The sequence below is a fragment of the Podarcis raffonei genome, chromosome 10, assembly GCF_027172205.1.
Source record: "Podarcis raffonei isolate rPodRaf1 chromosome 10, rPodRaf1.pri, whole genome shotgun sequence".
In the NCBI taxonomy this organism is placed as follows: Eukaryota; Metazoa; Chordata; class Lepidosauria; order Squamata; family Lacertidae; genus Podarcis; species Podarcis raffonei.
In genome coordinates, this window is record NC_070611.1 from 10,581,203 (window position 1) to 10,608,224 (window position 27,022).

Consider the following 27,022-nt stretch of genomic DNA (forward strand, 5'->3'; position numbering starts at 1 on the left):
TCTGAATGCCATGCATTTAATCTCTTGTGAATATATTGACCTAGGAGTCACTGTACTGAAGATGGTTGAGCTACCGCAGCCGCTTTTATTTCTCTTGGTGAATTCTCCAGCCCTCAGCATGTATAATTAAGACATGCTAAAAATGGTTTTCTATATGGAGGCAAACAGATAATACAACAAAAGAGAGTGCTTAGGGAAGGCCCTTGAGGAGCAATGTTTGAAGAAACAATAGCTGCTTCGTTTACCAACAAGCAATGCAGGGGGAGTGAAGACATCTCTTATATCTTATTGATTGGAAGAGAACTGACTGATACTCTGTCATTTAGTATACTAAGCACTCATCCTGCTGTATATGGTAAGGATGTGTGTATAGAATCATAGAATCATAGAGTTGGAAGAAACCACAAGGGCCATCGAGTCCAACCCCCTGCCAAGCAGGAAACACCATCAGAGCACTCCTGACATATGGTTGTCAAGCCTCTGCTTAAAGACCTCCAAAGAAGGAGACTCCACCACACTCCTTGGCAGCAAATTCCACTGTCGAACAGCTCTTACTGTCAGGAAGTTCTTCCTAATGTTTAGGTGGAATCTTCTTTCTTGTAGTTTGGATCCATTGCTCCGTGTCCGCTTCTCTGGAGCAGCAGAAAACAACCTTTCTCCCTCCTCTATGTGACATCCTTTTATATATTTGAACATGGCTATCATATCACCCCTTAACCTCCTCTTCTCCAGGCTAAACATGCCCAGCTCCCTTAGCCGTTCCTCATAAGGCATCGTTTCCAGGCCTTTGACCATTTTGGTTGCCCTCCTCTGGACACGTTCCAGTTTGTCAGTGTCCTTCTTGAACTGTGGCGCCCAGAACTGGACACAGTACTCCAGGTGAGGTCTGACCAGAGCAGAATACAGTGGCACTATTACTTCCCTTGATCTAGATGCTATACTCCTATTGATGCAGCCCAGAATTGCTTTGGCTTTTTTAGCTGCCGCGTCACACTGTTGGCTCATGTCAAGTTTGTGGTCAACCAAGACTCCTAGATCCTTTTCACATGTAGTGCTCTCAAGCCAGGTGTCACCCATCTTGTATTTGTGCCTCTCATTTTTTTTGCCCAAGTGCAATACTTTACATTTCTCCCTGTTAAAATTCATCTTGTTTGTTTTGGCCCAGTTCTCTAATCTGTCAAGGTCGTTTTGAAGTGTGATCCTGTCCTCTGGGGTGTTAGCCACCCCTCCCAGTTTGGTGTCATCTGCAAATTTGATCAGGATGCCCTTGAGTCCATCATCCAAGTCCCTTGAGTCCATCATCCAAGTCCCTTGAGTCCATCATCCAAGTGTACCACCACATCTATTCAGTTTTAGAGTTTTTGAGAAACTTAATGACTTCTTACAGTTGTCCATAGAGGCACAGGTCAATTCTGTGTCCAGGGCAGCTGTTTACCAGCTTCATCTGGTACACAGGCTGAGACCCTACCTGCCCACGGACTGTCTTGCCAGAGTGGTGTATGCTCTAGTTATCTCTCCCTTGGACTACTGTAATGCTCTCTATGTGGGGCTACCTTTGAAGGCGACCTAGAAATTACAACTAATTCAGAATGCGGCAGCTAGACTGGTGACTGGGAGCGGCCGCCGAGACCACATAACACCGGTCTTGAAAGACCTACATTGGCTCCCAGTACGTTTCCAAGCACAATTCAAAGTGTTGGTGCTGACCTTTAAAGCCCTAAACGGCCTCGGTCCAGTATACCTGAAGGAGCGTCCCGTGCCGAGGGCCTTCTGGCGGTTCCCTCCCTGCGAGAAGCCAAGTTACAGGGAACCAGGCAGAGGGCCTTCTTGGTAGTGGCACCCGCCTTGTGGAACGCCCTCCCACCAGATGTCAAAGAGAAAAACAACTACCAGATTTTTAGAAGACATCTGAAGGCAGCCCTGTTTAGGGAAGCTTTTAATGTTTAACAGACTATTGTATTGTAGTATTTTGTTGGAAGCCGCCCAGAGTGGCTGGGGAAACCCAGCCAGATGGGTGGGGAATAAATAAAATTATTATTATTAGTAATTATTTATTATTATTATTATTATTATTATTATTATTATTATTATTATTGAGACTGAAGATTATCAGTACTTGTTTTTATGCCTGTATTGTTGCAGTAGATACTTTTAATTGCCCTGTTTTATATATGTGGGGAATAGTGCCATAATTTAAAATTTTAGAGCAATTCATAATTTTAAAGATTAGAGCAATATCTGAAGTATAAAACCTGCCGTGAGTATGCAATGGCTATAGTATTATATTTTTATGGATTTTAGTTGCATTGCTAATCTTAAAATATGGACATTAAAATTAATAGGGGAATTGCATAGAGAAATAACCTTAGTGTTCCTTGTTTTTTATATAGATTTCAGCAGCAATTGTATAATTAACCAACTTTCATTTTCCCTGCTGGTATTGTATATCATAGGGTCTCCCAAACTTGGGTGTCCAGCTGTTTTGGGGCTATAATTTCCATAATCCCTGACCACTGGTCCTGCTAGCTAGGAATATTGGGAATTGTAGACCTAAGACTGGGAAACCCTGATATAGTATATCCCTTTTCAGGTCCTGCAGTATTTATTAAACTAAAGTTATTGGAAAATTATTAATTTAAATTCTTATCCTTAGACCAGTATATGAACAATTGTTGCATATATATCTGAAATTACTTAATTTTGTAAGCCATTTGTGATGTGGATTTGATGGCAGTATCATTTTCGGCTTTCTGCTTTCCTGAAATACCCACCTTTATATATCATTTGAAACATTTTATTTAATTGATTTTTAAGTCCCAGCATGACAACAGTCTTGAAACCACTTGATCTGTGGTTAGTTATTCATCTGCTATACATAATAAAGAATGTATGAAATAAATAGCGTGTGAAAAAGTTCAAAATATGGGATGTGGTTGGTTGCCATAATGGGAAATACTGATTGATGTAATGAATTTCATTTTTCTTTACTTTTTCAAGCTGGACCTGTGATCTGCAGAATGCTGACCTATCCTCCAACTCGAAGAGAGTTAATAGTGGGTTGCGGTCTACAAATGTTCCAGCAACTGGCAGGTATTAACACAGTCATGTATGTATCACTTTTTCAACTTTGGTTTTTTTATTTAAAAAACATGTTTCATTTGGTACAACAGAAAATAAACAAAAAGCTTTCAGTGACATGTATATTTTTCAGATAGTATAGAGGGCGAGGGGTGACCAGTAGAGAAAATGTCATCAAGCCCAGAAACAATGGAAATAGTATAAAGGTGATTTATAAATTGACAAACTCCACTTATAAGAAACTCTCCATTTGTTAAGATAAAGCATGGGATGCAGTGCAGGAAATCTTGTCTTATTAATTTGAGATGTTTGGAAATACTGTTGTAATTGTTACCCAACAGTGGCAACTGTTTAAGTTTATATATACCAGTACATTCACATCACATGTAATAATATTTTGTAAATTTAAAAATCACTTTTCTGCTGTTTACATTGTTCTGTAGATTCCTGTGGTTTTCTGTTTTTCATATCCCTGGGGACCTTCTCCTTGGTTTTAGATGTGTGCTTTTCAAATTTTGCATGGAAATGCATTGTCAACTGCATTTAGACTAATGTTCAAGGTAACAGAGCAGATTTTTCTGCAGTGCACCTATTTAAGCATGCTTCCCTAAGAGGCGAAACAAAATCCACAAAGTGTAGGACTGGCATCAAATTACTTTGAAAATGTGATGTGTGCATATGGTAAATGAGAAAATATCTGAAGTTCCCGAAGAAAAAACACAGTTGGAGTAGGTCCAAATCTTTTTTCTTTCTTTGGAAATATATTGAAACCCTGTAAGATTTATGGTACTCATTAGCTGACTTTGCTTATCCTAAACTTACAGATGTGCTTAGATCAGAAACACCTTACCAAGCAGTAGTTTTTGCAGACTGTGAATGGAACAGATCTAGTTGACAATGAGGAAGTGGAGAAGGGCGGAAGTTACTGCGAAAAACCTCTTAAATTCTCAAATGCGTTTCAGCAGCTGTGGTGTGGATTTATTAAGTAAATCTTCAGGCACCAAGTATTAGAAACATACAATTCAGTGTAAATTGATTTCCCCTCAGTTTGTTTTTTGCTGTTTGAGATACAGACACACACAAATGTATGTTAGGGGACCTGCACTGTAAAATGCTTTGATTGAAAACCTGTCACCTTGCTAGATATGAATCGTAGTGTATGACAGCAGACTGCTTGGTAACCTTCAGCACATTCTATGACCTATACATTTTAATGGCTTACTAACGTAAAGATGCAGCACTGCACACATTTAGCCTTCTGCCATATCTTTTCCAGCTGACTGTATTTTAAATGAGAGGACCATGCTAGCAGAGTGAACCATCACTTTTTTGTGGTTGGTAGGGAGGGAAATGTGCTAAACAGGGTTTTTCCATGTGCAGCTGTTGAAGAAACTGGTCTCATTATATTTACTACATGTTTTGTACTGAAGGGTCATAGTTCAGTGGTGGAGATTCTGCTTTCCATATAGAAGATCACAGGCTGGGAAAGTTTCCTTTTTGGAAACCTTGTACAACTAGCTTCCAGTCAGTTTAAGCAGTGCTGAGCTAATGGATCGATGGTCTCATCCTGTATAAAGCAGCCTCCTGTGTTCCTATATATTACTTTTTGTTTGCATTTTTATAACAGTGACTTGTGATCTGATACAAAGGAGGAAAATAAGCAAATTCAGGTGCTAATTCTTTCATGCTATTATGTTACATAACAAACCAGCTGGAATAGCAGCTGATGGAGACGGTTCTGATAGAAGAGGAACTAAATGACATTTGGACCCAGTTGAGCTGATAAAGGAGGACTAACTGTTTCTTTTCTGTCAGTTGCAACCAAGTGGAAGATTCAGAGAGCCCGATATTACTGCGCCCTAAATCCTAATTGAACTCTGACTCCATTAGTTTGCCTGCAGAACTTTTACGATCTTCAAAATTTATTATTGCTCATTTTATGCCTGCTGATTGTCACTGGTGTGGCGAACCTGTGTTGAGAACTTGGGACTGGGCTAACATCCTTGAATGTAGCTCCATAACCCTGCCTAATATCTCTGCACAAAGAAGGGTTACAGCCTAGGCTTCTTACTGATATGGTGTAGCAGTCAGAGTGACACCAGAAATGTCAAGGTTTAAGGCTCCACTTGATAGATGACGTGGGGCCAATAATTCTCTCAAATGAAGGTGCTGTGCTCCTTGGAAGAAGGGCAGGACAGCTCCGCCCCACGCCAATTTCACTGACGGATGCAGTGATTTTTATGTGAACGAGCATCATGCAAGCTTATATCTGCAGCCTAGCTGGTAGCATTACTACGTGATCAAAGTCTTAAATAAGTTTAAAAACAAAACAACCCGGAGAATGCCATAGGCAAAATCTAGTTTGTTTTGGGAAGGGTATTGGAGATAGGAAACTCCCGACTTACAGGACAGTAATTGTCATTCTAATGGTGGAGGTCATTTAGAAATGCTTTATTGGTATTGCAGACTTGCATCCTCATAATGTGACACTTGATCGTGGGGATTCAATGATAGGAAGTATAATTGAAAACTGTAAATCAGAGTGAGGATATTCAAATGTCAAATGACTAGGAGATTAAATGACCTGCTGATGAACTCTAGCAAAATGATGTTGCATGAAATCGTACAAAATTAGTAGATATTAGTAGGAATGTTGTACTTATAACCCTAAGAAACTGATAAGTCTTAAATATGAAAACTATCAGTTATTTTAATGATTACATTTCAGACAATATTTTTGTGGCTGTGAGATCTGTGTAAGAATTCAGTAGTATTGCAGACTTAATAATTTTGCTTTGGGAGAAATGTATCTTGCTGGTGTCTTTGTATTCTTCTCTGTTCCTATTTTTAAGCCATTTGTGTGAGTCTTTCACAGTCCAGCCATTTCTCCTCCTTGATCCTGCCAGGAAGTCATAGTACTATTTGATTTCAGCCTGTTGCCTTGGTAATAACTGTAATGTCACAAATTCGGCATTATAACTTCACTGCACGATCAAAAAGCTGTGAGTGTGTGCTATGTGGGAGAGAGCCCAAAGGCTTTGTTGTAATACACAGCTTTGATAATTAGTAAAACTGAGAGAACGGCTTGCTTTTTTCAAACATAGCAGCCTGCCAGATTTGAGGTGCTGAAATTCATCTCCATTAAAAAAAAAATGTAACGTTCAGTGAATCGGTTTCCCTTTTACAATATTCCTATGCATCCTTCCCACTATTCATCAGATATTTGTTGATGTTTGGAAGAATACATAGCCAACATTATATGTAGCAAGAGCGAGGTATGGAAGGTAGGTATGTTTAAAAACCTCATTGTCACTTAAGTCACTTTAGTCTTCCGTATTTAAATGCACACTTGATGTAAGCCAAATTCATAAATTTGTTAATGAGGTTGTGCAGGAGGTTTATTGGGCTCGTTTCTTGTACGTTTTGAAAAACACTGATCAATCAGGATGTTTACTCAATTGTTCATCTTGGAGTTGGAGCTATAAATATTGCACTTTATACAACCCATTTTTCCTTTAAAAAAAGGGGGGGAGGGACATGATTTGCCTTGAGGTGAAATCTTTTGAAAGATGGTCAGTGTGAAATCTGCTGATGGTTGGCAGGAATTGAACGCAACCCTTGTGTAATAGCCCGCTAAAGTTATTATAGCAAATGGCACCATGTCTTGCACTTTGTGGATTTTAGTCACCGTTATTTTGAGAGCGTCAAAACAGGTTCTGCTGGTGAGAGACTGACATATCTAGGTAACCAAACTCAGTTGGAGTTTAACAAGAAACAATCTCACACCAAGATTAAGTGAGTGGGCAGGACTTGATGAAAAAGAGTCGCACCTGTGACATGCTTTCCTCCCCCAGGAGGTCTTTTGAAAATAAGGTCTTTTATCTTCTGACTGAGGTGTACCTTCCAATAGGAGGCAACTCCTTTATATATTTTATAAAATGCGTAGGCAGTTAGCAGAAGAGACTTGCTATATCAGTTGGTCCAAATAGGTTCCAGTTTATTTCAGTGCACGCTGTGCATTAAATTAGTAGTCCACAAATATTTGTTTATTTGTTTGACGACTGTGACAACCCACAGTTGGACTTTTCATGTTAACTGAACCTTCTCACTTCTAAGACACTCCTTCAGTATTGCTCTACAATGACAATAGCAAGATGAAAGGGATACAGGATCCATTCAAAAATTTGACTAAAATATGATAGAGGATAGTGCCCCTTGTGGTATTTTGTATTCTTAATACTTCAACAAAATGTTGCCTGTAGCATTTCTTTATTCTCCCCACCCGTCAGTGCAATATATAAGCTGGCTAACACCTTTTGAAGAATATTAAAGTTTCACTATTTTATTAGTGAATAGAAATTATTTTATAATTTATATCCAGTATGCCCCACGGAGAGCCTCAAGGTCCATAAATAGCAACACCCTAGTGGTCCTGGGCCCTAAGGAAGTTAGATTAGCTTCAACCAGAGCCAGGGCCTTTTCATCTCTGGCTCCGGCTTGGTGGAACGCTCTGCCTCATGAGACCAGGGCCCTGCAGGATCTGATTTCTTTCCACAGGGCCTGTAAGACAGAGTTGTTCCGCCTGGCCTTTGGCTTGGAGCCAATTTGATTCCCTCCCCTCTTTCTTTTTCCTTTTTCCTTTCTCCTCCTGTGATGAGGCTGCATTTTAATATTTTAATGTTTCAATATTTTAATGTATTTTAATCTTGTTTTTAAGTTGTATTCATTCAACTTGTTTTTATTATTGCTTGTTAGCCGCCCTGAGCCCGGCCTTGGCTGGGGAGGGCGGGGTATAAATAAAAATTATTATTATTATCATTATTAGTCTTTAGCAACAGTAGCCTGGTGAAGAGGGACCACTATGACTTCTGCTGCTCTTGAGATTTGCCTTCTTTGGAAATCTTAAAACCATGGGCTCCTGGAGGTTGTGTTTTGATAAGTCCCTTGAATCCAGGACTTAAGTGTGTTGCAGATGTGGTATGGGTTCACTGCTTGCCCTACCAGTAGCTTTGAAAATGACTCCTGCTGTTCAGCATTCATTACTTCCTACCATTTACCCTGTAACAAGTTTATATGTGGAGTTCCTCTCCCCCATTTAGAAAACACATACACAGACAGAGAAATGCATTATGAGATGTGATGCGTGTAATGTGCCTGGGAGTGGAGTGTGGCTTATTAGTAAAATAGGACAGTTCTCTTGGGAAATATGCTCTCATTTTGAATCATTTCACCCTCCTCTTGCTGTGTCTACTTCATCTTAAATATGTCCATTATAGTAGAATAGTTGCTGTGAGTGACACACACATAATTGGAAAATGTTTCAAATATATTTTGATTTGAAGTAGTCTTGTAAAAGTCAACTGAATTGTTCAGAAACATAAGTAGGTTTGGACTACTACATTTTCAGAGATGAAGACTTTTTTTTGCAAAACATCTTTGTATATTCCTTTTTTCCTATGGGATTAATTAAGTTTGGAGATCTAATCATTCTCTCATGTGAGGAAAATAATCTGATAAGGAAGCTGTAGCTCAGAGGTAGAAATAGCTGTTACGTTTTGCCTGATTAAATATATAAAAATTAAATATATTGCAGTGATTAACAAAAACAGAGATATTAAATTCTTATAGCAACTGTTCTCTTTATTTTTAAAAAAAAAACTGTAGGTCAACCAAAACTGTCTAGAATTTTCTCTTTGGGCAGCATCTCATTCAAAGAGTCTGAAATAAACACACATTTTATACTGCAATCCTCTATATGTAAACTACATGTAAACCTATTAAGTTGAATAGAATTTACTTCCAAGTAAGTGGAATAAGATGATTACAGCCTCAGTCACTTTCTGCAGGCTTTAAAATTCTAATAGGCGTGGGGATCTTTTGGTTGCTGAATTACAACTCCCATTGACCCTGAACATTGGTCCTATTTGCTAGGACTCCCTCCTTCTTTCCATCGCTTGGATCCCTTTGTGTAACTTCCAGAATACACAGTCTTAGATGACGGACCCCTTTGAGACCACGATTGAGATGGTTTTGATTAACATAAAGGCAATAATGAAATAACTGAGTTCCTAATCATTCCTGAATTATATTTATTGATAAGGTCAGAGTTGCTACAAAGAGCAAAACACTTTTATTAATCCTTATTTGCATTGCAACAATTATTTAAAATATTGCCTTTTGCAAATCCAAATATTTAGTTTATAACCTGATTTGATGAAATTATGGCAATGGTTTATTTGTAATGGATTATATTGGGTTATATTTTAAGGTATTTTTCACTTTTGTGATTAGAATTTCTCCACACTCATAAAGCTGAAAAACTTCTAATGAAAGCCAGAAAACTGCCGCATTCACATGTAGCTCCAGCGTTTTTAATGAAAGTTTGATATTGATCGGATCCAAATGGGATTTTTTGAAATGATGAAATTTTTCAGCTCTCTGAAATGTGCCACGGATAATATGCTGATCTCCTTGAAGTGTGTGTGTGGTCTGTATTTAAAGTTTATAGTTTATTCCTTAGGCAGTACCTCCTGAATCACATCATTCTATTCTGTCTGGGTCTGCTTCAGCAAAGATGATTGAGGGGTTGCAACCTGGGGGCAGTGGAATATATCCCAGAATGCTGTGTCGATATTCTCATTTTTCTATACAGTAGCCTTTTTCACATACTTTTATTCTTTATGCATGATAGAACAGTGGAGCTGTGACCACTTGGATTTAATATGTAATTATGCCTAGTTACGGGACGCAGGTGGCGCTGTGGGTTAAACCACAGAGTCTAGGACTTGCCGATCAGAAGGTCGGCGGTTCGAATCCCCGCGACGGGGTGAGCTCCCGTTGCTCGGTCCCTGCTCCTGCCCACCTAGCAGTCCGAAAGCACGTCAAAGTGCAAGTAGATAAATAGGTACCGCTCCGACTGTAAGCTAAACGGCATTTCCGTGCGCTGCTCTGGTTTGCCAGAAGCGGCTTAGTCATGCTGGCCACGTGACCCGGAAGCTGTACGCCGGCTCCCTCAGCCAATAAAGCGAGATGAGCGCCACAACCCCAGAGTCGGCCACGACTGGACCTAATGGTCAGTGGTCCCTTTACCTTTTATGCCTAGTTACAGACACAGAGTCCAGCATGAGAGTCCAATGACCTCCTGCTTGTTGTCACTAATTTAAACAGTGTAGTTTATTGGTTGTGTGTATTCTAAGAATCCATGCATCTAAGACAGAATTACAAGCCTGGTAGATGAAGGGAACGCAGTGGATGTAGCCTACCTTGATTTCAGCAAGGCATTTGACAAGGTGTCCCATGATATTCTTGTAAAGAAGCTGGTAAAATGCGGTCTTGACTATGCTACCACTCAGTGGATTTGTAACTGGCTGACTGACCGAACCCAAAGGGTGCTCATCAATGGTTCCTCTTCATCCTGGAGAAGAGTGACTAGTGGGGTGCCACAGGGTTCTGTCTTGGGCCCGGTCTTATTCAACATCTTTATCAACGACTTGGATGATGGACTCAAGGGCATCCTGATCAAATTTGCAGATGACACCAAACTGGGAGGGGTGGCTAACACCCCAGAGGACAGGATCACACTTCAAAACGACCTTGACAGATTAGAGAACTGGGCCAAAACAAACAAGATGAATTTTAACAGGGAGAAATGTAAAGTATTGCACTTGGGCAAAAAAAATGAGAGGCACAAATACAAGATGGGGGACACCTGGCTTGAGAGCACTACATGTGAAAAGGATCTAGGAGTCTTGGTTGACCACAAACTAGACATGAGCCAACAGTGTGACGTGGCAGCTAAAAAAGCCAATGCAATTCTGGGCTGCATCAATAGGAGTATAGCATCTAGATCAAGGGAAGTAATAGTGCCACTGTATTCTGCTCTGGTCAGACCTCACCTGGAGTACTGTGTCCAGTTCTGGGCACCACAGTTCAAGAAGGGCACTGACAAACTGGAACGTGTCCAGAGGAGGGCAATCAAAATGGTCAAAGGCCTGGAAACGATGCCTTATGAGGAACGGCTAAGGGAGCTGGGCATGTTTAGCCTGGAGAAGAGGAGGTTAAGGGGTGATATGATAGCCATGTTCAAATATATAAAAGGATGTCACATAGAGGAGGGAGAAAGGTTGTTTTCTGCTGCTCCAGAGAAGCGGACACGGAGCAATGGATCCAAACTACAAGGAAGAAGATTCCACCTAAACATTAGGAAGAACTTCCTGACAGTAAGAGCTGTTCGACAGTGGAATTTGCTGCCAAGGAGTGTGGTGGAGTCTCCTTCTTTGGAGGTCTTTAAGCAAACGCTTGACAACCATATGTCAGGAGTGCTCTGATGGTGTTTCCTGCTTGGCAGGGGGTTGGACTCGATGGCCCTTGTGGTCTCTTCCAACTCTATGATTCTAAGAGGGTGAATGAGTGTGCAAAAAGCATATGCATACTTGAGGCAGTGTGATTAAAGTTAATTTGGCCGTGTCTTTATGGCTTTTTCTGTGTTTGCCTCTTAGATTTGTAGTATTTTTGATATAGAGCCAGTTAATTTAATGATTTAATTGAAGAGCTCATTTCTGTCAAGGAGTCTTTAAAATGTGCTCCAAAATATGCAGATTGGGGTCTAGTGCTTAAATGCAGAGTTGAGAAAGACATGTTCAGAAAAATAAGTGCAGAAAAACACACACACATGAATAAATACAGTGGGCAAAAACTGAAATTCCTGTCATATCATTTACCCCCAGTAGGAAAGAAGCCTCATTTATTTCAACAGAGCTGCTTCTGAGTAAAGCATATCAATTGTGTTTTATTCTGCAAAGACAGCACATTGAATGAACGAAATGATAATGAGGAAGGTGCTCTAACAAGCATACCCCAGTATCCTCCTCCTTCTCTTGCCTTTCTTTCTTTCTTTCTTTCTTTCTTTCTTTCTTTCTTTCTTAGCTCTGGGAGGGACCCTTCCCAAATCACAGATGAGGGCATCCACATTTCTTCCTCTTAATGCTTAGCAACAGTGATTAAGCCATGGTCATTTGCAATTGTGCTGCCTGAGTGCTGAATCATAATGGCTACACCTGCATGTTGTGTGCTAACTTTCTTCAGAAATGTCTGGTCAACCTTTTTTAGAAAGAAAGAAAGAAAGAAAGAAAGAAAGAAAGAAAGAAAGAAAGAAAAAATCTGGGGCCTGTGCTGGCCTTGGCCCCACCAGAATCCTAGCCCACCCATCTGTCTCTAGACCTGCCTCAATTCTGTTACTCCATTTCCCTTCCAGTTCTTCAAATCCCCTAATAGTTCATGATTTTCCACATTCTGTATTGCAAAAGATAGCAATAAGGCGACAACCCTGGATTTGACTTACTTTTAAACCTTTTCCAGACCATATTCAGTTCAGATTTTCCCTAAACAATTTACGTTGGTGTAAAGAATGAAGGTTTACACATTCTCTTTGAGGAGAGGTGCCTGAAAGTTGGGATGGCTATCGGCCAGCCTGTTCCTTGCCTTGATAACCCTTCCTTTTAAGTGAGAGGGAACCACGGACTGGCCAGCACATGCTTTCAAAGCCCTCATCTCTGAACAGCCTCCTCACCTTAGGAAGGGACATTTTGGAATGCTTAAAGGTATAGATTGCATTGTCAGAAATAGAGAGAATGATGCTACTTCAAGATGTGTATACAATGAAGCATCCTGAGACAATTAACAAGGCTGTGGATGTTGGCTGTTCTTGATCATAACTTCCAAAAGTTAAATTCTGGGATTTGTAGCTACCAGACATTTTCTTTGTAGGTTCCCATGATCACTGAATAATATGCCAAAACAGATGGAGCAGAAGCAAACATTTTAAGTTTGCGTGTATCAGGAGCGGATGCTGCCAAATTAGTACTCAGATGGCATACACATTAAGATTACTATGCAGTTAACTACCAGGGCCTAAATAGTAATTTTTGGTACATTTTGTGGGGATGGGGCAAAAATACCCCCAAGACTGAATTAATGTTTGGTGTGGATGTGGTAAAATCAAATAACCCTTCCGGGAAAGTGTAGGTTTAAGAATTTTTAAGCAACAAAAATGATTCAACACTTCAAGCAACTCACTTGACCTTAGCATCCAGCAGTCACCCCCACCTAAACATTCATCAATTTTAGGAAAATTAGTACAGTCAAACCTCGGTTGTCTAACGTAATCCATTCTGGAAGCCCGTTTGGCTTCTGAAACGTTTGACAACCAAGGTGCGTCTTCTGATTGGTTGCAAGAGCTTTCTGCACTCAAGCGGAAGCCACGTCAGATGTTCAGCTTCTGAAAAATGTTCGAAACCCAGGGCATTTTCTTCTGGGTTTTCAGTGTTCGGGAGCTGGAATATTCCAAAATGGAGGCGTTCGGGAACCGAGGTCTGATTGTAGTCTTATACTGAATCAGACCACTGGTCCATTTAGCTCAGTTTTTGATTCTGGCAGACTGCAACTCTCCAGTGTTTCAGACAGAGGACATTTCCAACCCTATGTGATGATACCTTCTGCATAAAAAACTGATGCTCTATGAGCTACATCATCACCAAAACCCCCACATTCCATGGATACGAATAGTTCTGCTAAAGTGGGGATGATACTCAGTTCAATTTGATTTCATTTACATTGTAACTTGAAAGCACAGAATAATAAATTTAATTGGTCTTGTGGCACATTGCTTATTACTTACTTATGTAATTGTTGGTGTTGGCAACACTCTCTCTCTCGAAAGGCAATGGAGTGTGCTTCTGGGGGGCGAAGACAAACTTCTGCATTAGCAGCACCAAAGTGACCCCCCTAGAGTCCAAGCCTGGGCAGGGTATATGGAGGTCCTGGGCAGCCCAGATGACAAAATCCCCCCTCTCTTGGCTCCGTTGATGTGGTCCAAAGGAAAGCACAGCAATACGTTTGGCACCAGCTGGACTGCAGGAGTTGCCAGAAGGAGGTGTACAAGGTGCCATCCAACTATTTTAGGGGCGCCACTCCAGATTTGTGTAGAATTTACTATTTAGCCTTTCCTTCTCCTGAAGATAATTCCTCAAGGCAGTAAAGGTTTCAGATCAGAGTTTTCCTTCTGCTATATGGGCTACCTTCCCAGGTTAGGTAATGCATAGAAAGTAATGACATTAACATTCACTGCCCAATGGATAGCTTCACTTTCTTCCTCATGTGTAGTGAGTGGTAGATAATATCCGAGGACCAAAGGAATAGCAATATGTAACCTGATTTGCAGGCGGTTTGCATGAGGTGTATGCCTAAGTAAATGCATAAAAGCCTTTAACTCGCACGGATCTAGATTGTTGCTGCAGATGGCGAAACAGTCTCTAGGCAACTATGCTGAAGAAATGCATGACCCAAATGCTCTTTCATAATGTATGTGAGTAACATGAAAACTCGGGGTCAAGTCTGGTATAGGTCATGAGCCACCTCTTGGCCCCACTGAACGTATTTAGTAAATGCATAGTACACAGCCTGCTGCAATGATATTTACTCAGGACCGTGGGAGCAATCTATACTACGATATTTAAGCATACTGAAGCTTTAGTAACTGTTAGTTTCACAGCTTAATTTTTTAATGATTGTCACTGCGTGTTAACGTTATTTATTATATCAACTCCTGATTCGTAGTTGGATTGTTTTAATTACTAGTGTGCCCCTACCCTGAAATATTTGGATAGAGAGTGGGTTCTAAATATTTTAATAAATATACACATGCACAAAAATGCTATTCAGGACTAACAACTACGCCTGTTGCTTTAAAATTTAAGATTGGTTGGCACTTAAAGATATGCATTTATATTCTTTATACAGTATATAATTAGTCTAATATAATATCTCAATGTTTGATTAAGAAAAGAAAACCAGTATTCCCCGGAATTGTCTGGTTTTAGGCTGGCGGCTCTTACTGATGTTAATTAAGCAGTCCTAAAAGTTTAGACGTGTTTCTTTTAAAAAGTTAATTTATGCAAGGTAAATATTACTGATGTAGCACATTTAATTAAAAGTTGAAAAAGGAGAAAATAATGAGATGGTTTCTGTGTGTGAACTTAAACTTGAAGTGTTCCTAGAATTTTAAATACCTTCACTATGCTATTCAAGAATAATTTGGTTCAAGAGAATGATTTCATTAGGGGATAACGCTCTGTATGCAAAGAAGTCTCTGTTAATGCATTTTCATAATGTTGAGGAATTGTGCAGTCTTTTCTATTTTTTTTACTATGTCATCATAGTAAGGGATGTTGGCAGGGGGGAGGGGGACATAGGCTTGAATTATCTACCATGGTAAGGTACCATGGCTTGAATTATCTACCAGTCCAAAAGCTAGACAAGAGCTTTGTTATAGACCTTAAATAAGAACAGGAAACCGTCTGTCCATTTCCAACTCTGCCCATTTACAACTTAGTCCAGTACCACCTAATGACCAAACTATATATTGGCCTTATCCACACAGTTTTAGTTTAGCTGCACTGTGACAATTGAGTATTAAACAAAACAAAATATGCATGGCATGACCTACTCTCCCTTCTGTCACTAGGAGGCAGCCTTCTGAAATGGGGAGCCTTTCATTCTTGAACGTTGAGGGTTCTCAAACTCATGAAAAGGGCGTCAGTGCATGTCTTCTGCACTGGGTACTTGGGGTTCTAGTAAAAGACAGGCGACCATAACAACCACATTTGCACATAACATTAAACCCAAAGCATGGCTTCATCAGAATGAGGAGGCATGTGCTTTGCTCCTCCCAGGTTCTTTTGATTTGACATGTCAGTAACTCCAAGGAGTGGATCATTCTAGCTTTCAAAGGTATGTTTGAGTTAAATACTAGTTTGCCCACAAATAACAGCATACACTGTGTTGACTAGCTTATCATTGAAAACAGCACAGGGGCTTTCTAGCACGCCCAACATTTTTGTATTGGGGATGTGTGTTCTGAACATGGAAATCTCATCCATGAGATTTTACAGTGCCGCTGGTGCTGAATAATAATCATTCAAAGTGGCTTCTTTGTACAATTTTCCTTTTTGGAAAGGTCTGGTGTCTTTATTCTAGATGTATTGCCTCTAGTATGCTTTTGTCACCACAATTAATTTTCAAGTGTGGAATTTATTTGTCTTGGTCCATTACAATGTAAATAAATAAATAAATAAATAAATAAATAAATAAATAATAATTTATTTATACCCCGCCCATCTGGCTGGGCTTCCCCAGCCACTCTGGGCGGCTTCAAACCAAATATTAAAATACAGTATTATTATTATTATTATTATTATTATTATCATTATCATACGTTTATTTATACCTCGCCTATTTCTCTTATGCAACTCAAGGCGGCTTACAGATTAAAAACAAGAACCTTTCAAAAAGATCAGAAAATCAATAATTAAAATACAATTGATAGAATTAAAACTATATACATATATAAGATCTGTTTAAAAACATACCAGTGACTACAATAAAAACAGCAGGGCACCAGCTCTTTAATTCAAAGCAATCAGTTCCCAAAAGTCTGTGACAACAAGAAAGTACTCACCTGCCAGTAGGACAGCAAGGAGGGAGCTGGTCTAGCTTATTTAGGGAAGGAGTTCCCAGAAGTCTGGGAGCAGACCACTGATAAGGCTGTCTCCCATGTCCCCACCAAGAATGCCTGAATATTGTGAATGTTCTGTTCAGGATTCAAGTGTAGGGATATCGCGGAGTGGGCAGTGGGGTCCGGAGGGAGCACACTTCCCCACCAGCAGGCAGCCACAGTCTGCCTGCACGTGTGACCCTGGGGTGCGTAGCATACTCCCCCTCACAGACAAAGTCACGGCTGTCTAGAACATTGTTCCCTCTGTCTGACCTTTTGCGGTCTCAGCAGTCTGCGGTGTCCTGTCTGTAACCTTTGTCTCCTTCATCATACACTGTGCAAGGGGAAAATGACGCTGTGGAAACAGGTGCCAAAATAACTTTGTACCACCCCACGATCTCGGGACCGAAGATGTGTAAAGGTCACAGCCCAAAATGTATCTCCCTGGTTTGCATATTTGTCTCAATAAAAGGAGGCTCCACAGGGCTAGCCAGCAGCTTGCTTCAGCTCACCTGTGCGCAGCTCACCTGATGACCAACCCCCCGTCTTGTGCCTTCACTTCACAAGCATAACCATACCAATCTAGCAGTAGAAATACACAGGTATGTCCTGTTGTCTTGCCTGTTCCTTTATTGAGTGCGGACATGTTTCTTGCTTTTTCGTTTTTTATGTCCTTGTTGTCTAATTTGTATTGTGGGTAATGCACCATTGCCAGTTTGTTTAGTTGCATCATAAAATTTCCAGTAATAATAATAACAATTTCTCACTAAAGTTGGCTTAATTTTTTTCTTTGCTAAATGATATCAATAAATAGGTGGCCTGCTGTGTTGTCCTCTTTTGCTATTGTCACTAAGAAATTAGGATAAGGTTTATAGGAGAGGTGTCTATTTACTGTGCAGCAGATTGCCTCAGCTGATAAAACGGTGGTGTTTCAATCAGTACTGGTGATCAACACACGGTAGTGAAGTAATCATGGATTGTTTTCAGACTTCCTGTTTGTTCAAACAAATGTTCAACAGTGTTTGTGGGGAGGTTAGACAAGGTTAGATTGAGCATCCACTCTGGTTGCTGGGAGGTTATAAAACGTTGTGTCAAGCAATGATTATCCAACTTTCTAGCACATTTTCCTGACACTCTCCTTCAGCAAAATGTTCAGTTTTGGTGGAAAGGGGGTTTGCTACACAAGAGCACCAAATCAGCTTTAGTTGCACAACCTGGGATTGTTGGTATGCAATTGAATTCCACCTGAACATAGCCCTTAAATTGGTTTAATGTTTCATATTATTGCATTCATTTATTTATTTATTGTAACTGTGTGTATTTGCTAAGACCTTTCACCAAAAGCAATAAATACAACGCAGTACTGGAATGGATGAGGCACAATCCATTCTGTTTAAAGATTGTGTAGATGTGCAGCAGAGGAAGACACGCCACATCTGAGAGAAGAGTAGCAAAGATTAATAAGCACTCTGATGAAAGAGGTAGAAGTAAAAAAAGAGATACAAGTCAAGTGGTTTAGCATGATTGCCTATACTTGACTTGAACTAAGAGATACTCATACATGGCTACACCTTCATCAAGCTATCTTGCTCCAAAGCACTGTAACATCAAGGAAGAGTTTAAAAATAGCTATGTGGTAGCCACTAGACGAGGATTTTGTCTCGGCAGATGGATTCCAAAAGCACATTAAGGATTGAACATGGTTATATTGTCACAGAAAGCATCACTGAAGCAATTTAGATGATGCTCCAAACCAAGGGTTTCTGGTTCTGGTTTGAATGGAAAGCAGTAAAGCAGTTTGCTAACTGGGACATCACAGCAGAATGTCAATATCAAGGCCGGAAATAGAAAATGGAGTTGCATATAGTGGGGAGAGGTAGCATATGACCCCTCATCTTGTTCCTGATCCATCATATCATGGTTTGGGCTACAGAATGGTCTGAACTGAGCTAGTATATGTGTTGTTTTCTTCTCAGAACTTCAGGAAATTTTCTATACAGTCACTGATGTGCATGTGCAAAAGCCCATAAAGATGGTGAATGTGTTACCTTTAAGCAGGAGTGGCTAACCTGTTCAACTCCCATCAGCCACAAGTTAGCCTCATCTGCCCTAAAGGGAAAAAATAAATTCGCTAATCCTTAAGAAATATAGTTTACTTTTACTGGATCATGAAAGTAAGTATGCATGACTATATTAAATACACTATCCATTAGTATATTACAAGACCATTGTGGGCTCTTTTTGTGTGTGTGATAAACTGATTTTTAACCTCACATGTTGAAACGTGGGACAGTTTTTGCTACTCAGGAAAGAAATATCTTGGTGCACATAATGAATGGACTGTACTCTTGATGTTCAGCTTTTTTTCAGTTACCAAGCTTTAAATGGAACACTTTCAGTTCAGTGATTTCTCCCCTCCACCCCTCTCGATTTTGTCATATATCACTGCCTTGTAAAATGTTCCTTTGGTTTGTGTGAGACTAATCTGGGCTCAATGGTTGCAAAATTTGCAAGATAGCAGCACTGTTTTCTGATTTGCGGAATTGGAGGCGAAGAATAGCCAATAGCTGGGTACAGATACAGGGTTTTAGCATAATGTGAATCAACCGACTTGTGTGCTTCAATCTTCCCCTCTCCTTCTGACAGGAATTGTATATATTAACAACATAAACCTGATTTGGTTAAGCACGGTCATATTTGAACAGCATTTTGAATTTCAGTATCTCACTGTGTTTCTACAAGATACCTTTTTTTGGAGTCAAATGGATAAAATAGTCCCATAATAATTGGTATTGTGAAGGTAGAAGAAGGTACATGAGTCAGTTGTAAAACTGTTTGCTTCAGTTCTTTTCTAAAGCTTTAACAATTTTGCTAGAGTGCTGCTTCTGGTATCATTTTGCCTTGAGCTGAGTTCGCAGTTGAGTTACAAGTTGTGAAGAAAGTGGTTTCCTAGACACTTTCCTAAACTGTGTTAATGTGTTAAGAAATTGTTCTTGCTATTTTTGCATTGTAAAAGGTATGTAACAATATCATGTCTCTGAAAGAGAAACTACTGTAACTGCTGAAAGCTGGTTTTGCACTGGGAACATTCATCCTATTTAACTGTGATTGAAAAGTCTGTCAAACCACTGAAAAGCCAACTTCATTAAGAATCAGTTTGCAAAAGATGCTCCTCCTATAAAGAGAGGAGGTATACATACTATGAAGGTTAAATAATTACAGAGTTAAGAAACTAAGAGGATGACAGCATCGTTTTCACTGAGGAAACACAGCGTTCAGTTGTTTGGGTTTCATATCCAGCAATTTGATGAGCTAAACAGAAAATCTAAATTATGAATGATACTGACATTTGGGATTTCCTCTTTCTCTTACCTGCAGTGACACAGTGACATCCAAAGAAATAGTTTAAGATTTCAGATTGAGGATTAAAAATTGCAGGCAGTAATTTTGAGCCAGATGTAATTCATAGGAGGAAAGGGACTAACAAGCACTGTCAGGGAACTGCCATCGGAACGAGAGGAGGAGGGGCTCCACGACGATGCTGGAGAGGGGCCAAGTAGGGAGAGAGGCAGGTCTCCTGTTGGGGAAGAAAATCAGCGCGACACCAGGGATGGAGGGGGGCCAATGGGGGAAGCGGAGAGCAGGCTCAGAGACTCTTCACTGGACACCAGCGGAGAGAGCACAGGTCCTCTGCTACCCACGCCCACCCTGCGCAGAAGGCTTCCGCGCAGGGAGGCTAGGAGGAGACTGGGCGTCAAACAACTTTTATGTTGGAAAAGGTTGAAGAAACGCCCACTGTCGGATTCTGCCAGCGACTGAGCAGCCACGAAGTGAGGGGCTGTCCAGCCAGGAAAGGTTTAACCAGGCCACCTACCCAGGAGTGGCGGCAACTTACGCACGAGCAACCCCATAACCATTAGAAGCACATATTACTGAAATCTCAATATGTATTCTGAAATACATTGATATATTAAATTTACCTTTTCACTCCTGTAAACGCATTTTAAAGGTCCACCTTTCAGCCTTTGTCTAATTTGCTTGTAGACCTTAGTCTTGTCTCCTCTTTTGTCCCAGTTCCAGTGTGTCTCTTGTTCCTGAATTGTGTTCTTAGCCTAGGATACTTAGTCTGTTCATTCCATCATGTGAAAGCATGGTTGCTTGTGCTACGTACAGAGCTGATATAGGTGAGAGAGTGTCTCAAAAGCACCACTTCCTCAGAAGTATACTGTTTATTGTGAGGGCTCCCTCTGGTGGTCTCTGCTACTAACTCTGAGAAATATAAGGAGCCCTGGCTTGTCCACTGGAATCGTTTTCAATTTAAAAGTTGGCGCATCTGAGAGGACTTCTATCAAGAACAGTTTTTCTTTTAAGTGTCCTTAGTTGAGCAGGTAGCAGCTGTCTGTTTGCCAACTATGCTTGAAAATGAAGTTTAATCAGTTAGACTTTTGTCATAGTCAGGAACTGATAGTGATTTATTCCAGACATAATTGTGGCTTAGCATTATGTGCACAAGGCTGGAGTGCCCATATTTCCCTTTCCTTCTGCTCTGCTGTAGCTGCAAAGAGATTGGAAGTTCTTTTTTTCTGCTTTTTCTTTTTTAAAAATAATTTTTCTTAAGTTTCCATTTACCAAATCAATCATATCATACAAATTAGTCCAAATTATAATAATACAAATCATAAAATCCAAATATATTGCCAAATTATAAATTTTTGTGGGGGGAACCCATGCTTCGAGTCTTGCACTGGGATGCAGGAGCGGTGGCGCTCCATGTGTTGCCATGCTGAAGGAAATTCAAATCCAATAATATCTGGAGGGCCACAGAGTTTCCCCATCCCTGCCTTAAACTATAGTTAAGATTAACCACTGCTTTTCTGAGTTCAGATATAATGAATAATTCTGGTTATCTTGAAACGGATGCAAACCCTGCCAATCTGCTCGTGGCTGTGTCAGAGAAGAAGGGAGCATATGAAATAGGGACGAATTCACTATGGTTTAAGATTTTGTCTAAACAATAGAGACCCTTTCTCGTGAATAGGAGTCTAAATGGAAGCTTTGTCACAGTTTTCTTGTGGAAAGCACAGATAAATTGGATCTGCAATCAGACCTCTGCCCTGAAAGCAGGAGGAGAAGGACTAATGTAATAATAAGGGAAAAAACATGAGCAGAAAGGAGGAATTGGCTCTGAGAGGCTTTGAAAGTACCAGCATCCTTTGGTATTTTACGTGATGGTAAAATAGAAATGATTTGGTGATTCCAGGATATTCCAGCTATAGCAGAACAAAAGATCACAACCATTACATTTCTTTGGATCATAAAATCTTTGTGTGTTGATGAGATGGCATTTCGTACAAATGAAGTGCAGACTTAAAATGAAAGCTGGACTGCAGCATTTTGTTTGCTGGTGACTTCATCAAAACTTGAAAGATTTTGCAATTTGGAATCAAGAACTTGAATGCTTAAATAATTCTCACTGAAGCATTACAGAGTGATAGCATTTGTAGTAGTAATTTAGAAATCCATTTTGAAATTTGACATGCAATCTTGTCATAAGAACACACTACCAGCCATTTAGGACAAAAAGGAATCCTTCTGCTTTAAAGGTTGGCTTAAATTGGTCATGTCTAAGCATAAGATTTCAGACTCCCCCCCCCCCAAGGTTTATAACACTTGTTAAATTCCATTATTTTGAAATGTGTACTAAATAGACTGCTCAGCAGACCCACTAGTGACAAGCATTTTTATCGCCTGCAACAGCAACACATTTTGTTTGAATGCAGTATAGACACTGGAAGAATCTTTTGTCCTCATCAAAGGCCCTACTTTGTGTTCCTCCTCCACAAGAGGTCCAGAGGGTGGCAACATGAGAACGGGGCCTTTTCTGCAGAGGCTCCCCACGTGGATTACTCTCCCCAGGGGTGCTCACTTGGCACCTTCATTACATATCTTTAGGCATGAGGCAAAAACATTCCTCTTTTCCCATGCCTTTGGCTGATTACAGTATTTTTCGCACCATAGGACGCAATTTTTCCCCTCCAAAAATGAAGGGGAAATGTGTGTGCGTCCTATGGTGCGAATGCAGGCTTTCGCTGAAGCCTGGAGAGTGAGAGGGGTCGGTGCGCACCGACCCCTCACGCTCTCCAGGCTTCGCACACCTCTCCGCAAGCAGCGGGAGCCCAGCGCTGGGCTCCCGCTGCTTGCGGAGACTTGCCTGCATGCTGAAGCCTGCGCGCGCTGAGCTCAGCGCGTCCAGGCTTCGCGGACCTCTCAGCAAGCCGTGGGAGCGCTCCCACGGCTTGCAGAGAGCTGCCTGTTTGGGGGCTGGGGTCGGGGGAAGCTCGAGCTTACCCCGCCCCAGCCCCGCGCCTGGGGGGAAAATAATTTCCCCCCCTTTATTTCCCCCCCAAAAAACTGGGTGCGCCCTATGGTCCGGTGCGCCCTATGGTGCGAAAAATACGGTAAACTGTTTTTGTTTATTAGTATGGAATGTATTTTTTTGTTTTTATATTGTAAACTGTCTTGTGATTCCCTGATGAATGGCAGTATAGAAATTATAATTTAACTTACAGGAGTTGTTGTTTACTTGTTTAGTTGTGTCCAACTCTTCATGATCCCATGGACCAGAGCACGCCAGGCACTCCTGTCTTCCACTGCCTCCCGCAGTTTGGTCAAACTCATGCTGGTAGCTTTGAGAACACTGTCCAACCATCTCGTCCTCTGTCGTCCCCTTCTCCTTGTGCCCTCCATCTTTCCCAACATCAGGGTCTTTTCCAGGGAGTCTTCTCTTCTCATGAGGTGGCCAAAGTATTGGAGCCTCAGCTTCAGGATCTGTCCTTCTTACAGGAGTGGAGAATAGCAATTAAGAGTTTTTAATTCTTAAATTTGTTATGGATTAACACTCTTAATTGGTGTCACATTCTCCATGGCAACATTCCATCCCTTTCTCATGTTCTTCTGTAGGAAGATCTCTCCAGTGTTGTCCCCAACTGGCCTCAAAGCAACAAGGATTTGTGAGTGTCAGGAGAACAGTGTTCCTAGGACATGTGTTGGAAATTTCAGAGCCTTTTAAGCGACAAGTTTCTGGAGTCTCCTGAGTCAAGCTGCCCAGCAAAGCACAGGACGTGTTCAGTTCCTTAGTGCCATTGTAAAAGAAAACATTGTATCTGCCCAAATGTAGAAACCTCATACAGTACTGTCCATAATGAAAACTCATATATGAAATCATTTTATCATTGACCAAATCTGGGCAATGCTTTTTATTCTCTTTTATTTAACTTTTCAGGTATTACAGTGCCACCATTATGCAGATGTCCGGTGTTCAAGATGACCGGCTTGCAATTTGGCTTGCTGCAGTGACAGCATTCACTAATTTCATTTTCACTCTTGTTGGAGTCTGGCTTGTTGAGAAAGTGGGCCGGCGAAAACTCACCCTCGGAAGCTTAGCAGGTACAACTTTGTGTTAGTTCTCTTCATTATTGTGTGACATGTTGTTTCAGGCCAAGATGGACTGCGTTGAAGAAAGTTTATTGAGACAGGGAAATGCAGTAACGATGGCAGAAGGTTGCTTTTAAAGCTTCTTAAATTAACAAGCCAAGTTGGGGTCTGTAGGTTTTGGAAGTGGCAGGCCTAAGTTCAGTTGCTTGATCAGGTGTGGCATACTTGGGGTTCTTTTGGATGAGTTGCCTCTCTGCAGGTTTAGAATGAAAGGTAATAAGCATATATGCCCCCAAAAGCATGTGAACGATCAAATTATAAAATTGTAGAGTTGGAAGGGACACGAAGTGTCATCTAGTCCAATCCCCTGTGATGCAGGAGTTTAAACTACAGTGATACCTTGGTTTACAAACTTAATCTGTTCCGGAAGTCCGTTCTTAAACCAATGCGTTCTGAAACCGAGGTGTGCTTTCCCATAGCAGCGGGAGGGACTCAATTTACAAATGGAACACACTCAACAGGAAGCGGAACGTGTTCTGCTTCCAAGACAAAGTTCAAAAACCAAAACACCTACTTCTGGGTTTGCAGCGTTCTTAATCCAAGTTGTTCATAAACTAAGCTGTTCTTAAACCAAGGTACCACTGTAGATCATACATGACAGATGGCTAAACACCTTCTGCTTAAAAACCTCTGAGGTTCCAGGTGAGTCCACCTGGAACTCCCTCCTGTGAGTCTGTCCCACTGTCAAACAGCTCTTAACTGCCAGAAAGTTTTTCCTGATGTTTAACAGGAATCTCCTTTCTTGTAACTTGGATCCATTGCTTCAGTTCCTAGCCTCGGGAGCAGGAATAGCAACCAGTAACAAGCAGTTATGAATCGAAGACCTGGGATAGCCCAGTTGTTAGAGAATGAGACTCTTAATTTCAGGCTTGTGGGTTTGAGCCCCACATTAGGCAAAAGATTTCTGCATTGCAGGGACTTGTGCTAGATGACCCTTCCAACTCTACAGTTCTATGCTTCTATAAGTAACAATGTAGAATGGTAAGACTTCGTAATAGCTAATCTTGATAACAGTGTTGCACAGTAAAATAATGTAACTCTCAGTCTTCTGTGCAAATTCTTAAGAGTTTCTAAATTAATTTGCCCATGTAAATAGTTTTTATCCAGCCTGGTTTGCATTGATAAGTGAACTAGCTATGGCGTGCTCATCTTTATTTAGTGTTCACTGTTGTATGCCTAGACCTGGTTCACACAACATGGCAAACCAAAGTTAGACTTCCCTAGACCATGTGAAAGGACAGGCACCCAGAGAAGAGCTCACAGCTGCTTTGCTGGTCTTTTTCGTTCCTCCTGAACAAAGCCAAGGCTTGGCTTGTGTGTCTGCACTGCAGTTTGTGGGTAAGCTCTCTCCTCAACCCCGAGCTGGAGCCAAGAACAAACCTTGGCTACAGCTTGCAATTCGTGAGGTGATAGCTGACCTGTGGAACCCAGTTTGGATGACACACTAAGCCAAATGTTGACCTGGTTCTGCATGGTGCAGCAGTAAAAGGGAGGAAGGAGGAAGAAAGGCTGTGAGCAGCTCTCCACGGCCTGCGCATCTACATGCTCTGGGTAAGCCATAGGTTTGCATTATATAAGCCAAAACAAATAAATACCAAATACAGCTTCTATTTAATCAGCTGTCTGCTTTTGATTTGATTGTGCTTTCTATGTTGAAATTCCAAGAGATACCTTGTTCTGTTTGCCCTAAACCACTGTAAGAGCTAGTAATGTAAAGCATTTTGGAAATAGTAATTTTCAGTAACAATGAGTAACTAACTTTTCTCAGCTGGTGACTGTTTTCAATTCCAGTTGCTTTTTTGAAACCTCATATTAATTCAAGCATTTTTTAATAAAGAAGTCAGTCTGCTGTTTTTCTGAAAACGGGTTGTTGAAACTCCATCCTATTCAAACCTGTAGAGTACTGTAAGTTCTGCTGACAGATTTCAGTGAATACATCTTACTATAGAGAGACTGGATTTCAGACTGAATGTCGCAGATTTTTCAAGTGCTTCAACATGCTTCAGCACGTTTCAGAGATGAGAAGGAAGGGTCATTGCCCGTCTGATCTAAATTTTCAATGCTGCTGAGAGGCAGAACTATCCTTTGCCTCAAAGTACCTACACTTAGCAAGTGAGCTTCAAGAAGAAGCCAGTATATAGCATGCTGTTAATTCGTGATTTAAAAAATCCGTAACATTTTTAACCACTTATGAACACCTGCTACTTGGCTCGCTCTGACAAAGTGTTGTGTTCTCATTTTCGAGGAAAACCTGCAGAGGGCCTCACTTGTCTCTTGTTTGGGGAGGCTTAAAGTTACAGGTAGTGTAGGACTTTGCAGCCATAAGGTTCCAGCCTGCTTTCTTATATTGTAAGGATAAATCATTTCTTGCCTGGTCTACACAACATCTTTTTCTTGTTTATAGATGCCATAGAATGAATTTGGGCCTTCAGGAATGCAAATCTCTGAAGAAATGTTGTCCTCTTAATGCTACTTGCCATGTTTTCCTCAGATAAACAAAATTCTGCACTCAGTATTTCTTAACAAAGGGGCTATCTAAACACCTGTTTACTTCAGCCTCAGGTGTTATAAGGCAGATTGGATTGACAGATGCTAGAATTGGATGCTATTGTGACATTCACCTTTTTGTAGATATTCTATCTGGGCATGTGGATGAAGTGCCAACATATTGTGAGGAGTTTTTCATCAAAGTAGCAACTCGGTCCCATGTTCCTGGCCATTCTGTGTTATGTGATGTTCTTGAGCATTGCATATGCCAAGGAGTTAGGTGCCTAATATAAATACTTTATTTCAGTGGACAAAGTCAGCTCAACATTTTTAAATTGAACAAAATAGCAGTTTTCTTCTAAAGAAGCACATTTGTGTTAGTAAAATTCTTTTCTGAACTAAAGTGTTTTGTTT

General features: G+C 40.7%; 1 protein-coding gene across 2 annotated transcripts in view; it reads left to right on the forward strand.

The window, feature by feature from the left end:
- Nucleotides 1–27,022, forward strand: part of SLC2A13 (solute carrier family 2 member 13) — a 101,657-nt gene that overhangs the window by 32,512 nt on the left and 42,123 nt on the right. For both annotated transcript variants that reach the window (XM_053406148.1, XM_053406147.1), the window contains exons 4-5: nt 2,998–3,106; nt 23,910–24,073. In XM_053406148.1, coding sequence (XP_053262123.1) covers nt 2,998–3,106; nt 23,910–24,073 — 273 coding nt within the window. The remainder of the gene's footprint in view (nt 1–2,997; nt 3,107–23,909; nt 24,074–27,022) is intronic.